General features: G+C 53.4%; 1 protein-coding gene across 1 annotated transcript; it reads right to left on the minus strand.

The window, feature by feature from the left end:
- Positions 1–9792: 9792 nt before the first annotated feature.
- LOC109744038 (uncharacterized) lies at positions 9793–11759 on the minus strand. The gene is made up of 4 exons (XM_020303128.1): positions 11476–11759; positions 10963–11389; positions 10699–10851; positions 9793–10596 (listed from the first exon to the last, which is right to left on the minus strand). The coding sequence occupies exons 1-4, from the start codon at positions 11757–11759 to the stop codon at positions 9793–9795; spliced, it is 1668 nt and encodes a 555-aa protein (XP_020158717.1).
- Between the last annotated feature and the right edge of the window lie 2261 nt (positions 11760–14020).

Consider the following 14020-nt stretch of genomic DNA (forward strand, 5'->3'; position numbering starts at 1 on the left):
CATAAAAGTCATCAACAGTAGAGTCACCCTGCTGAAGAGCATGCTCCTGACGAACCACAGAAAGATATAAGGCATCACCAGAGGGCTCATAGCGCTGACGAAGGCAGGTCCACATCTGGAAGACAGTAGGAAGACCCAGAAACTCAGAAGCAAACTGAGGCAGAACACTAGCAGTGAGAACAGTTGTAGCACGAGCATCATCATCAAGCCACTGAGTGTAAACAGACAAAGCACCATGATACGTCTGAAGAGCCTCCTCATAAGCCAAAGCCCTCTCATCATAGGCACGATCAGCAGCCTCATCAGCAATCTTAGCCGCATCCTTGGCGGCCTGATTAGCATCCGTAGGAAGAACCAGTGGAGCCGGCGGAGTAGGGGCCACCGGAGGAACCGGACGTGGCGGACAGCAGACCTCGCCAGAAAGAACACCCCAGAGACGGATGCCACGCATGTGAATGCGCATGAAGCCAGCGAACTCGGTGTAGTTAGTACCATCGAAGATCACCGGACAGCGAGGGACAGAAACATAGCCCGATGCAGCAGACATTTTTTTTAGAAGAGACCCGTAATCAGTGGAACACCGGACGGCAGGCGGAAGACCACGGGCGAACGGCGGTCGCCGAAAGTGGATGCGTGACCACGAGTCCGGGCTCCTGGCAGATCTGGGCAGAGAGAGCGCGGTGCGGGGAAGAGCACGAATTCCCGCAGGCGCGGTGGCCGAGCACGGGGAGAGCGTCGACGGGAGGGAGCTTCGGCGGGGAGAGCTTCGGCGAAAGACGGGCGCGGCGGGAGAGCTTCGACGGGAGGGAGCTTCGGCAGGGAGAGCTTCGGCGGAAGACCACGGGAGCAGTCCCGCAGGCGCGGCGGCCGACTTCGAGCGGGAGGGAGCTGTGGCGGGAGGGAGCTTCGGCGGCGTCGAGCGGGAGGAAGACGAGCCGGACTCGATCGGGACGGATCAATAGCACGAGTTGCAGCGTGCAAAAAATTGACCTAGCTCTAATACCATGTTAGGAATAAGCAACTTGTATTCCCATGAGGCCATAGGCCGATATATATACATGTACAGGTGTGGTACATATGCAGGAAACCCCTTATACTACGGGATAAATACAAAGGGGTATACATGACTTATATTATAACTCTAACATCCTCCACCTGACAGCTAGGACCCACAGGAAGGGCCTCTGTATTTCGCGAAAAAACGTTCCCCCCGCTGACAGGTCGGACCCACCAGCTATATCTTCGCACGCAAGGAAGTGCCTCCTTATTACGCCCAAAAAAATGAATACCCCCTGCTAGTTGGGACCCACCATATTGTTGGGCTGACTTGTGGGCCTACTAAGTTGACGGGGACGGAGGGCTTTGTCAACTTAGTCAATACTCCACTGACCGTACGATGTCCATCCAACGGCCGTAGTGCTTCTTCAACCTCTGGTCTTCTTGCTCCAGCCGCCCAAAGCAGCGCCGGTCGTGCCGCATGCTCCTGCCTCCCGTGGCCGGCTGTGCTACCGCAGAGGCCTCACCACCCCTACTATTCCCACCGCTGGCCAGGCCCTGCGGCGACGGCAGCCTCACACCGCAGCCGAACCAGTGAACCCTCGTACTCCTCTCCGCGTGGGCTTCCACTGCCGCGTCTTCCCCGGCTCCGCGTCGTCCCCTTCCTAGGCCTCGCCGTGGTGCTCTCTGCGCGGCGTGGTCAACGTGGTCAAGGAACGACTTCCATCAGAAGAGTACTGTACGTGGAGAGGCTGACAGCTGGGTCCACGGCCACAGCCCATTTTTTCGTGATTTGCCAAGTAAGTCGCTTTGTCAGGCCTGTTGGGCTGCAAATCTTTCAAGACGAGGAGAGCTTTCATTCGGCTTGCCGAGAAAATGGCCCATCAGTAATGAGAAATGGGTTGTACATTTTTAAAACACATCAAACCGGCAATTAGTTTCAAATATCTTTTTTCCATTTCAAGATTTTAAATTACATTAATTTTTATGCGTGGAGAATTTGTTGGATTTTATATTGATATACATTTATTTTTAAAATCAGTTTGAATGTGAGTCGAAATTTCGGGATTAAAAACAGTTCGGACCGCACCAAAATATGCAAAATTTCGTATAATTTTTTAACTGCGGCCACAATATGGGCTGTAATGCTAACAAAAAGAATATGGGCTCCAAAAAAACCTTAAGAATTAGCAAATGGGCTGTAAATTATTAGAAATAATAGCAGATGGGCTGTATGCTGTTTTCCACAAATTTGAGGCTTTCCTAAAAAAAGGTTGACGCCCAAGCACTGACTGTTGGATGTCCATCCAACGACCGTCGTGCTTCTTCAATCTCTGCTCTTCCTGCTCCAGCCGCTCAAACAGGCGCCGGCGGGACTGCCTGCTCCCTCCTCCCCGCGGCCGGCTGTGCTGCCGCGCAGGCCTCACCGCCCCACCGTACTCCCATCGCTGGCCTAGCCATCCCTCTACTCACCCACACCTGCTGTTATTCTCCGGCGACGGCAGATGAACTAGTAAACCCTCGTACAGTCGTACTCCCCTCCGTGTGGGAAACACCTGCCGAGTCTTCCCTTCCTCCGTGTCGTCCCCTTCCTAGGCCTCGCCGTCGTCCACCGCCGTGGTGCTCTCGGCGCTGCGTGGTCAATGTGGTTAACGATCGACTTCCATCGGAAGAGTACTGTGCATGGAGACGCTGACAGCTGGGTCCACGGCCGCAGCAAGGAAGTGCCTCCTTATTACGCGCAAAATAATTATTCCTCCACCTGACAGCGGGGACCCACCGGACGGGCCACCGTATTTCGCAAAAAAAAACGTTTCCTCCCTGACTGCTGGGACCCACCAGCTACACCTTCGCACGCAAGGAAGTGCGTCCGGGCAAAAAAACAAAACGATTCGCCCCCCTGACTGCTGGGACCCACCAGCTACATCTTCGCACGCAAGGAAGTGCCTGACAGTCGGGACCCACCTGGTCGAAGCGTACGTAGCGTTGTCATTCTGGTCGCGAACGTGTACGTACATATATACTGGTGGATGTAGAGGCGCGCATGTGTCGTAGTAGAGGCGCGCACGTTGCACGTACACGTACGTACAGCGGCCAGGGTGCAAGAAAGAAAATACGGCCACGTATGTGTACATACGGGCGGGGTCTCGAACGCCTACTCGCGCATATGTACGGCGAGGGCTCGTTGACATGGGTGGGTCGGAACGGAGAAACAGCGTCGTAGTCGTGTTCATGGGGAGGCAACGGAATGCGTCGTGTTCATGGGGAGGCAACAGAATGCGTCGTGTTCATCGGGAGGCAACGGAACGCGTGGGAGCCAACCGGCTGGGTCGGAACGGAATGCGTGGTCGTGTTCATCGGGAGGGCTTGGACGGAATAGGCGATGGAAACGAGGCCTGGCGTACCGAACAACGGAGGAAACGGACCTCCTACATTCGGAACAGGGTCCTGTTGATCGGGAGGGGTGTGGCGTACCGCAAAACGGAGGAAACGGACCTCCTACGGTCGAAACGGGGGTTCTGTTGATCGGGAGGGGTGTGGCGTACCGCGAAACGGACGAAACGGACCTCCTACGGTCGATACGGGGGTCCTGTTGATCGGGAGGGGTGTGGCGTACCGCAAAACGGACGAAACGGACCTCCTACGGTCGAAACGGGGGTCCTGTTGATCGGGAGGGGTGTGGTGTACCGCAAAACGGACGAAACAGACCTCCTATGGTCGAAACGGGGGTCCTGTTCATCGGGAGGGGTGTGGCGTACTGCAAAACGGGACTCCACGGGATACTGTTCATCTCCACCGTCGACCTCCTCCAGCCTCCACGGGCTACCGTCGACCTCCTCCAGCCTCCACGGGCTCCTGTTCATCCAGCCTCCACCGCGCGCTACTCCACCGGCTACTATTCAACCACCCCTCCACCGTCTACTGTTCATCCAGCCCTCCACACCACGGGGTCCTGTTCAACCACCCCTCCACGGGCACCCCTCCACCGTCTACTGTTCATCCAGCCCTCCACACCACGGGGTCCTGTTCATCCAAAGGCAACGCCAACGCTCACTGTTCATCCAACCCCCCCCCCCCCCCCCCCGCAACACTCATTGTTCATCCAATCGATCGGCTTCAGTTAGCAGCAGTAGCGAAGGAATCGCTCGATCGGGTTCAGTTAACAGCCATCGATCGATCGGGTTCAGTAACGCGTAGCCTGCAGTGCAATCACTCGGGTTCAGTTAGAGCCCAACGCCTCGCTCGGGTTCAGTTAGAGCCAACGCCTCGCACACACGCGCGTACGTGTACGAGAGAAACGCGCATCGCTCGGCCCTCGACCTCCCACCGTAACTGGGAACTCCCCGAAATTTTCCTCGCCCTCGCTTCTACCACGGTTTTTTCCGTCATGGACGGCCCAAAGAATGTCATGCAGCTGCGTATCCAGCCCGCCCAGGACGAAAAGCCCATTTTCTGTCATGATTTTTTGTCATAAAAGTAGGAGCCCACCACATCTATGATGATACCGGGTTTTGTCACAATTATCGTCATAGAAGTGTCATATGTATGACAGGAAAAAAATTCGTTCGGCCCAAAATGTCACGGATGTGTCTTTTTTTTGTAGTGTAGCCTTCGCCTGTACTAAGTAGGAACTCTGCTTGTACATCAAAAACCTTGAACCAAGAGTTATTCCAGATGAGTCCACCATACCTACCTATATACGGTATTACCATGCCGTCCTAAGTAAATTTGCATGTGCCACCTCTAAAAACTTCTAAAAATTATCCTTTTTGTGTGCCTGGATCGTTCATGGAACGACAAGAGGTGTTCGATATCTTCCATGCTAAGCGGGTTATTCTTAGGTTGAGTGTTTATTCACTTGCCATCGCACGAGAAAATGGGCGGTAATAGGGATTCCCAGTCCCGAACTCAAAAATGCAAATAATTAAACAAAACTCCCCGGGACTGATGTTGGTATGGACGGCACCCATTGTTTCGGACAAGCCGTGGAGTGTGATTGATGGTGGAGGGGGAGTAAATCTTTACTTTTACCGCCTGGGAACCGCCACTAGCGTGCTTACCTTGGAAGATGTTGATAACTGATGTTCGTGAAGTGAATGAGAAGGGTGCATGTCTCAAAATATCATTTATCTCTGTTTTAAAAATTGAGCTCTGGCACCTCTGCAAATCACTGCTTCCCTCTGCGAAGGGACTTTCTATTTACTTTTATGTTGTGTCATCACCTTCTAAAACAAGCGCTAGAAACTGAGAGAGCACAGCTGTCATGATTTATGCATTGTGTATAGCTAATGTTGGGTGCATCATGACTGGATCTTTTCTACCACGAATTACAATGTTTATCCGCTACTTGAACTTTGGAAGTGCTCTGCATTTATGTTTTGCGGTCACAGAAAGGGCTAGCGAGATACCACTATTGTCATATTATATCATGTTTGTTTTGACAACATGTTGTTGTTTGAGATATCTTATTATTGCTCGCTAGCTGATTATGTCATTGATATGAATCATTACAATCTTTAAATGTTATTGTTGACATGGTTAGTTATATTGCTGGCTGAAAACCTGGGTGCTGTTTAAGCTTATTTATGCAAACAAGAGCAAAAGAGTTCGTAAAAGTTTTTCTTTCTCACTTTCAGTTTATCAACTGAATTGCTTGAGGACAAGCAAAGGTTTAAGCTTGGGGGAGTTGATACGTCTCCAACGTATCTACTTTTTCTCATGCTTTTCCTCCTGTTTTGGACTCTAATTTGCATGATTTGAATGAAACTAACCCTGGACTGACGTTGTTTTCAGCAGAACTACCATGGTGTTGTTTTTGTGCAGAAATAAAAGTTCTCAGAATGAAACGAAACTTTGTGAGGATTTTTTATGGAATAAAAGAGGATTTTTGGAGCCAACAACCACCAGAGAGGGGCCCCTAGGTGGGCACAACCCACCAAGGCACGCCCCCCTCTCCTGGCGCGCCCAGGTGGGTTATACCCACCTGGTGGCCCCGCTGACGATCCCCCTGATACTATAAAATAACATATTTCCAGAAGAAAAAAATCAGGGAGAAAGAATTATCGCGTTCCATGAGACGGAGCCGCCGCCAAGCCCTGTTCTTCCTTGGGAGGGCAGATCTGGAGTCCGTTTGCGGCTCTGGAGAGGGGGATCTTTGTTCTTCGTCATCACCAACCCATCTCCATCGCCAATTCCATGATGCTCCCCACCGGGAGTGAGCAATTCCTTCATAGGCTCGCTGGTTGGTGCGGAGTTGGATGAGATTCATCATGTAATCGAGTAAGTTTTGTTAGGGCCTGATCCCTAGTATCCACTATGTTCTAAGATTGATGTTGCTATGACTTGGCCATGCTTAATGCTTGTCACTTTGGGCCCGGGTGCCATGAACTCAGATCTGAACCATTTATGAATTCATCATTATATTCATGATTTAGATCCGATCTTGCAAGTTATAGTCACCTACTACGTGTTATGATCTGACAACCCCGGAGTGACAACAACCGGGCCCACTCTCGGTGATGACCGTAGTTTGAGGAGTTCATGTATTCACTATGTGTTAATGCTTTGTTCCGGTTCTCTATTAAAAGGAGGACTTAATATCCCTTAGTTTCCAATATGGACCCCGCTGCCACGGGAGGGTAGGACAAAAGATGTCATGCAAGTTCTTTTAATAAAGCACGTATGACTATTTACGGAATACATGCCTACATTATATCGATGAACTGGAGCTAGCATCGTATCGCCCTAGGTTATAACTGTCACATGATGAATATCATCCAACAAGTCACCGATCCAATGCCTACGAATTTATTTATATTGATCTTGCTGCGTTACTATTGCTATCATCACTGTTACACTTGCTACAAATTACTGCTATCACTGTTACTGTTACCTTTGCTGCTGTCACTATTATCAAAACTATCAAACTACTTGGCTACTGATCACTTTGCTGCAGATAATTAATCTCTAGGTGTGGTTGAATTGACAACTCAGCTGCTAATACCTTCAAATATTCTTTGGCTCCCCTTGTGTCTAATCTATAAATTTGGGTTGAATACTCTACCCTCGAAAACTGTTGCGATCACCTATACTTGTGGGTTTTCACTAGCCCCCGAGCCCCCGGGTTAAGCGAGTCAACCCGGCGGTGGGGGTTTTGAAGAAAAAATTCACAAATGTGTGAACACAATAACTTGGCTGGAAAGGGCAGCCTCCGAGCGTTGTTCGGGGACCCCATAGTTCTTCATGCGGTTACAAAAGCTAGTGATACATATGTGCACACAGCTAACTGTAAAACGGGCGGAGGAGTTCTGCGTTCCATGGCCGGGTTGTCTCTTTGCCAGCGGTGTCTCTCTTGCGCTTGTTCGACTTGCGGGCATCGATGAGGTAGTACGCGTTGCGGTCACACAGGGCTTTGCTGACAATGAAGGGGCCTACCCATGGGAACGCTAGCTTTTACTAGACGGCATGTTGCTAGACGAGCCAGAGGACGAGGTCTCCTTTGCGGAATGTGATGCAGCTTGAAGCTACGCCGGTATTTCCCCAAAGAGGAAGGGATGATGCAGCACATTGACGGTAGGTACTTCCCTCAGTGATGAAACCAAGGTTATCGAACCAGTAGGAGAACCAAGCAACACAATGTAAAAATCACCTGAACACAAATAACAAATACTCGCAACCCGGTGTATAAAAGGGGTTGTCAATCCCTTGCGGGTAGCGGCGCCAGAAATTGGCAAACGGACATGAATAAATTGTGGTAGATTGATAGATCGAACGCCAAATAAAATAAAATAGGAATAAATTGCAACAAGGTATTTTTGTATTTTTGGTTTAATAGATCTGAAAATAATAGCAAAGGAAAATAGATTGCAAAGGCAAATAATATGAGAAAGAGACCCAGGGGCCGTAGGTTTCACTAGTGGCTTCCCTCGAGAAAAATAGCAAACGATGGGTAAACAAATTACTGTTGGGCAATTGATAAAACTTCAAATAATAATGACGATATCCAGGCAATGATTATTATATAGGCATCACGTCCAAGATTAGTAGACCGACTCATGCCTACATCTACTACTATTACTCCACACATCGACCGCTATCCAGTCCATCTAGTGTATTAAGTTCATGGAGAAACGAAGTAATGCAATAAGAACGATGACATGATGTAGACAAGATCTATTTATGTAGAAATAGACCCCATCGTTTTATCCTTAGTAGCAACGATGCATACGTGTTGGTTCCCCTTCTGTCACTTGGATCAAGCACCGCAAGATCGAACCCACTACAAAGCACCTCCTCCCATTGCAAGATAAATAGATCAAGTTGGCCAAACAATACCCAAATATCGGAGAAGAAATATGAGGCTAAAAGCAATCATGTATATAAGAGATCACAAAACTCAAATAACTTTCATGGATATAAAAAGATAGATCTGATCATAAACTCAAAGTTCATCCGATCCCAACAAACACACCGCAAAAAGAGTTACATCATAAGGATCTCCAAGAGACCATTGTATTGAGAATCAAAAGAGAGAGAGGAAGCCATCTGGCTACTAACTATGGACCCGAAGGTCTACAAAGAACTACTCACGCATCATCGGAGAGGCACCAATGGAAGTGGTGAACCCCTCCGAGATGGTGTCTAGATTGGATCTGGTGGTTCTGAACTCTGCGGCGGCTGGAATTGATTTTCGTCGACTCCCCTAGGGTTTCTGGAATATTGGGGTATTTATAGAGCAAACAGGCGGTTCAGGGGGCACCCCAAGGTGGGCACAACTCACCAGGGCGTGCCTGGGCCTCTTGGCGCGCCCTGGTGGGTTGTGCTCCCCTTGGAGCACCCCCTACGTGCTTCTTCGGCCCATTGGTTGTCTTCTGGTCCAAAAAAATCTCCAAAAAGTTTTGCCGCGTTTGGACTCCGTTTGGTATTGATTTCCTGCGATGTAAAAAACATGCAGAAAACAGCAACTGGCACTTGGCACTATGTCAATAGGTTAGTACCAAAAAATGATATAAAATGATTATAAAACATCCAAGATTGATAATATAACAGCATGGAACAATAAAAAATTATAGATACGTTGGAGACGTATCAGAATGCGAGGGGCTTGATCTTCTTGCTGTGGTAGTGCCTCAGGCCTTGCTGATAGATGGCTGATCGGCTGAGCACCAAGAGGCGTGCTTCTTCGAGTAGGTCGACACCGTCTTCACGAGCTTCCTTTGCTTCGGCTTCAGTATACATTACGACTCACGGCGAGTCGAACTCGATGTCGGTCGGGATGACGGCTTCTGCTCCATAAACAAGGAAGAACGGGGTGAACCCGGTCGACCGGTTCGACGTTGTTCGGAGACTCCAAAGGATGGCCGGGAGCTCGTCAAGCCAGCTGCTAGGTGAACGGACGAGCGGCTCAACGAGCCGTGGCTTGATTCCGGATAGGATGAGGCCGTTGGCCCGGTCGACCTGCCTGTTGGACTAAGGGTGGGCCACGAAGGCCAAGTCGAGGCGGATGCCGGAGATGGAGCAATACTGCACGAGCGCGCATTTGGCGAAGTTGGTGCCGTTGTCCGTGATGATATTGTGCAGAACGCCGTAGTGCACCACGATATCCTTGATGAACCGGATGGAGGTTGGCCCGTCCAGCTTCTTGATCGGTTGCACCTCTATCCACTTGGTGAACTTGTCCACCGCCACCAGCAGATGCGTCATGCCGCCTCGAGCCATCTTGAAAGGCCCTACCATATCGAGTCCCCAGACCACGAAGGGCCAGGTGATTGGGATGGTCCACAGAGCTGAAGCCGGCTAGTGGCTGCGCTTGCTGAAGCACTGGAATCCCTCACACCTGAGGATGAGCGACTCGGCGTCTGGGAGGATCGTAGGCCAGTAGAAACCATGGCGGAAAGCCTTGGCCACCAGGGACCTCGACGCGGCATGGTTCCCGCACTCGCCTTGGTGAATGTCGAGGAGGATCTCTATGCCCTTGTCCTGCTCAACGTAGCACTGGAAGACGCCCGTCTTCGAACTGCGCTTGACGAGTTCGTTGTTGATGATGCTGTAGGCGAACGCCTGGCGCTGCACTTGCCGAGCCTCGGTCTCGTCCATGGGGAGAACCCTGTTCTCCAGGAACTCTGAGATGGGCAGGGCCCATGATGGGGCCGTCACCACGGCGAAGACGGCCACCATGGCGGGTTCTGTGGTGGCAGCCCCCGAGCCGGAGGCGGCACCCTCCGGGTTGGGGATGACGGCGGCCGAGTCGAGCACGGCAGCCCCTGGGCCGAGTTCAGCAGTCCCCGGGTTGGATTCGGCAGCCCCCGAGCCGGGATCGACAGTCCCCAGGCGGGGAAGGGATGTGGCCGGGTCGTCGGGGATGAAGATGGATTCGGATTCCGGTGACGGCTTGACGGATGGCTTGTGCAGGTGCTCGAGGGAGACGCCGGACTGAATGGCCTGCCGGGATGAGCCAATCTTGGCTAGTGCATCGGCAGCTTCGCTTTCTACGCACGGGACATGGAGGAACTCGCAGCTGTCGAAGAAGACGGATAGCTGCTGGACGAGGAAGCGGTAGCTGGCCATGTTGGCGTCGCGCGTGTCCCACTCGCCGGAGCACTGTTGTACCACCATGTCCGAGTCGCCATAGCACAGGATGCGCCGGATGCCGAGTTCCTTGGCAAGCCGGAGGCCATGCGTAAGGGCTCCATACTCGGCAACTTTGTTGGAGGCGGCGAAGTGGATCTGGAGCATGTACTGGAGCCGGTCGCCCTTCGGGGAAGACAGCACGATGCCGGCTCCCAAGCCAGAGTGAATCTTGGAGCCGTCGAAGTCCATGCGCCAGTGCGTTGAATCCGGCGGCGGCGGCAGATACTGGGTCTCATTCCAGTCGACGAGGAAGTCGGCTAGAGCTTGGGACTTGATCGTGGTGCGGGGCTCGTAGAGGATGGTGTGGTCGGCTAGCTCGATCGCCCATTTGGCAACCCGGTCAAAGGCGTCCCGGCAACCTATGATCTCGCCGATGGGGGCCGTGCTGACCACGGTAACAACATGCTCTTCGAAATACTGCTTCAACTTCTTGGCGGTAAAATACACGTCATAACACATCTTCTGGTAGTGCGGGTAGTTCTGCTTGGAGGCGGAAAGAACCTCGCTCAGGTAGTAAACTGGGCGCCGGACAGACTGGATCTTGCCCTTCTCTGGTCGCTCGACCACCATCATGCTGACCGATTGCGAGGTGGCGGCAATGTAGAGCAACAGCGGCTCCTTCTCGGTCGGTGCGGCCAGGACGGGTGCGGTGGAGAGTATGCGCTTGAGATCCCGGAAGGCTTCGTCTGCCTGGTCATTCCACTCGAACAGCGTTGACTTCTTCATCGGCTGATACAGGGGCAAGGCCCTCTCGCCCAGCTGGCTGAGAAACCGATTGACCGAGGCTAAGCAGCCGGTGAACTTCTGGACATCGCGCAGCCGAGTCGGCTTGCGCATGCGCTCGATGGCTTGATCTTCTCTGGGTTCGCATCAATGCCATGCTCCGAGACGAGGAAGCCGAGTAGCTTTCCGGCCGGCATGCCAAAGACGCACTTCTCCGGGTTGAGCTTGATCTGGTACTCGTGCAGATTGGCAAAGGTTTCCTTTAGGTCGTCGAGGAGCATGACGTGCTGCTTGGTCGTCACCATGATGTCGTCCACGTAGACGTGGATGTTGCGGCCGAGTTGTGGCAGCAGGCATTTCTGCATACAGCGTTGGAAGGTGGCGTCGGCATTCTTCAAGCCGAATGACATGGTGATGTAGCAATACGCCCCGAAGGGCATGATGAAGGACGTCTTCAGGGCATCAGCCGAGTCTAGCTTTATTTGATGATAGCCGGAGTAAGCATCCAAAAAGGACAGGAGCTCATAGCCGGCGGTGGAGTCGATGACTTGATCGATCCGTGGGAGGGCAAATGGATCCTTGGGGCAAGCCTTGTTCGGGCTGGTGTAGTCTATACACATGCGCCAGGTCTTGTTCTTCTTCAGGACGAGGACGGGGTTGGCCAGCCACTCGGGGTGGAACACTTCCATGATGAAGGCGGGCGCCAAGAGCTTGGCGACTTCTTCACCGATGGTTCTTCTCTTCTCTTCAAAAAAGCGACGTAGGGGTTGATGGACTGGCTTGGCGTCCTTGCGGACGTGGAGTTTGTGCTCGGCGTACTTCCTCGGAATACCCGGCATGTCCTTCGGGGTCCATGCGAAGATATCTCGATTCTCACGGAGGAAGTCGACGAGCTCGCCTTCCTATTTGCTGTCGAGGCGGGTGCCCATGACGACGTACTTGCTGTAGCTGGGGTCTTCCGGGTTCAGCTTGACCTTCTTGGCCTCCTTGGAGGGCTGGAACGAGGCCTCGTCGGTCGACTCCTTAGCCGAAGCCGGCATGGCCGACGTCTCGTTGGGCGCATTCCAGGGACTTGCGGTAGTCGCCGGTGATGGTGATGAGACCCTTCAGACCCGGCAGCTTCATCTTCAGGTAGGCGTAGTGGGGGCCGCCATGAACTTGGCGAGTGCCGGTCGGCCCAGCAGCGCGTGATACGCGCTGGACAGGTCCACCACCTCGAACCAGAGCGACTCGCGTTGGAAATGGTCGCTGGTGCCGAACAGGACGTCAAGCCGGATCCGGCCGATGTGGGAGCAGGAGAGGCCAGGCACGATGCCGTGGAAGATCATCCGGGATGGCTCCAGGTCCTTGGCCTCGAGGCCAAGCTTGGTCATGGTGTCGCGGTAGAGGATGTTGATGCTGCTGCTGCCATCGATGAGAACCCGCGAGAACTTGCATGTGCGCCGGGGCGCGGCGATGTTGGGTCAAGGATGAGGGCGCATCCACCCGGGTTCGGCATGACGGCCGGGTGGTCTTCCAGGGTCCAGGTGATCGGGCGCTCCGAAAAATGCATGTACTCCGGCTTGGCCGGGATGACGGTGTTCACTTCCTGCCGGAGCAAGCGCTCACTGCGTTTGTCATCGCCAAGGCTGGTGAATATGACGTAGGTTGCTTTCTGGTTGGGGTAGACATCATCATGTATCGCGCAATTAGCCGGAGGCGGGGGTGGAGGAGGCGGAGGCGGCGGTCCCATTCCTGGAGCCGGAGTCGGAGGAGGCGGGATGTCGCCCCTCATGATGCGCTTGGTGATGGTGCATTGCCGGAGCGTGTGCGTGGATGGCCTCGCGCCGCTGTGGTGCTTGTAGGGAGCGTCGAGCATCTCCTTGAAGCTCATGGTGGGTTGCCATGTCGTCTTGCCAGTTTGCCGGCGCTTGGCGGCCGGCTCGGCCGCGGCTGCCTGCTCGACGGTCACGACGAGGCGGTTGTCGTAGCGCTGAGCCGGCTGGTCGGCTTTGTGCTTGTTGTTCTGCTGGTTGTTTGCTAGCGGCTGCTCTTGATGGCCGGCTTGGGAGGGGAAACCGGCTTCACCTTGCCGGCTTCGTCCAGCGCCACCTGGATCTTCATGGCGGAGTCGGCGTTGGCGTGCTTGTCCGCCGTCACCATGAGCGGCCATGGTGGCCGACTCGGAACTTGGGAGCTTGTGCTTGAGGAGGGTGCCATCCCGGCAACCGCTGACGAAGTATTGGATGGCTTGGACCTCGTGGACGCCCTCGCAGCTGTTCCGGAGCTCGGTCCAGCGCGCGAGGTACTCGCGGCCGGTCTCCGTCGGCCCCTGCACGCACATGGCGAGCTGGCTGGGGGCCGCTTGTAGGTGACAGTGAAGTTGCGCACGAAGGCCTGCTCGAAGTCGACCCACGTGTTGATGCTGCCAGCCGGCAGGCTATTCAGCCATGTGTGGGCCGAGCCCTGGAGCATGAGCAGGGCGTAGCGCATGGCGAGGTGGCGATTGCCGCACGCGATGCCGATGGTGGTGGTGTAATCGATCAGCCAGTCCTTCGGCTTGACAGTGCCATTGTACTTGGGGGTGTCGCAGGGGAGCGTGAACCCTTTGTAGAAGGGCTCATCCCGGATGCGTGGGCCGAAGCAAGCCAGCTCGATTGCGTTGTTCTCCTCCAGCTCCAAGGAGAGGGCA

This window comes from Aegilops tauschii, chromosome 4, assembly GCF_002575655.3.
Source record: "Aegilops tauschii subsp. strangulata cultivar AL8/78 chromosome 4, Aet v6.0, whole genome shotgun sequence".
Taxonomy (NCBI): domain Eukaryota; kingdom Viridiplantae; phylum Streptophyta; class Magnoliopsida; order Poales; family Poaceae; genus Aegilops; species Aegilops tauschii.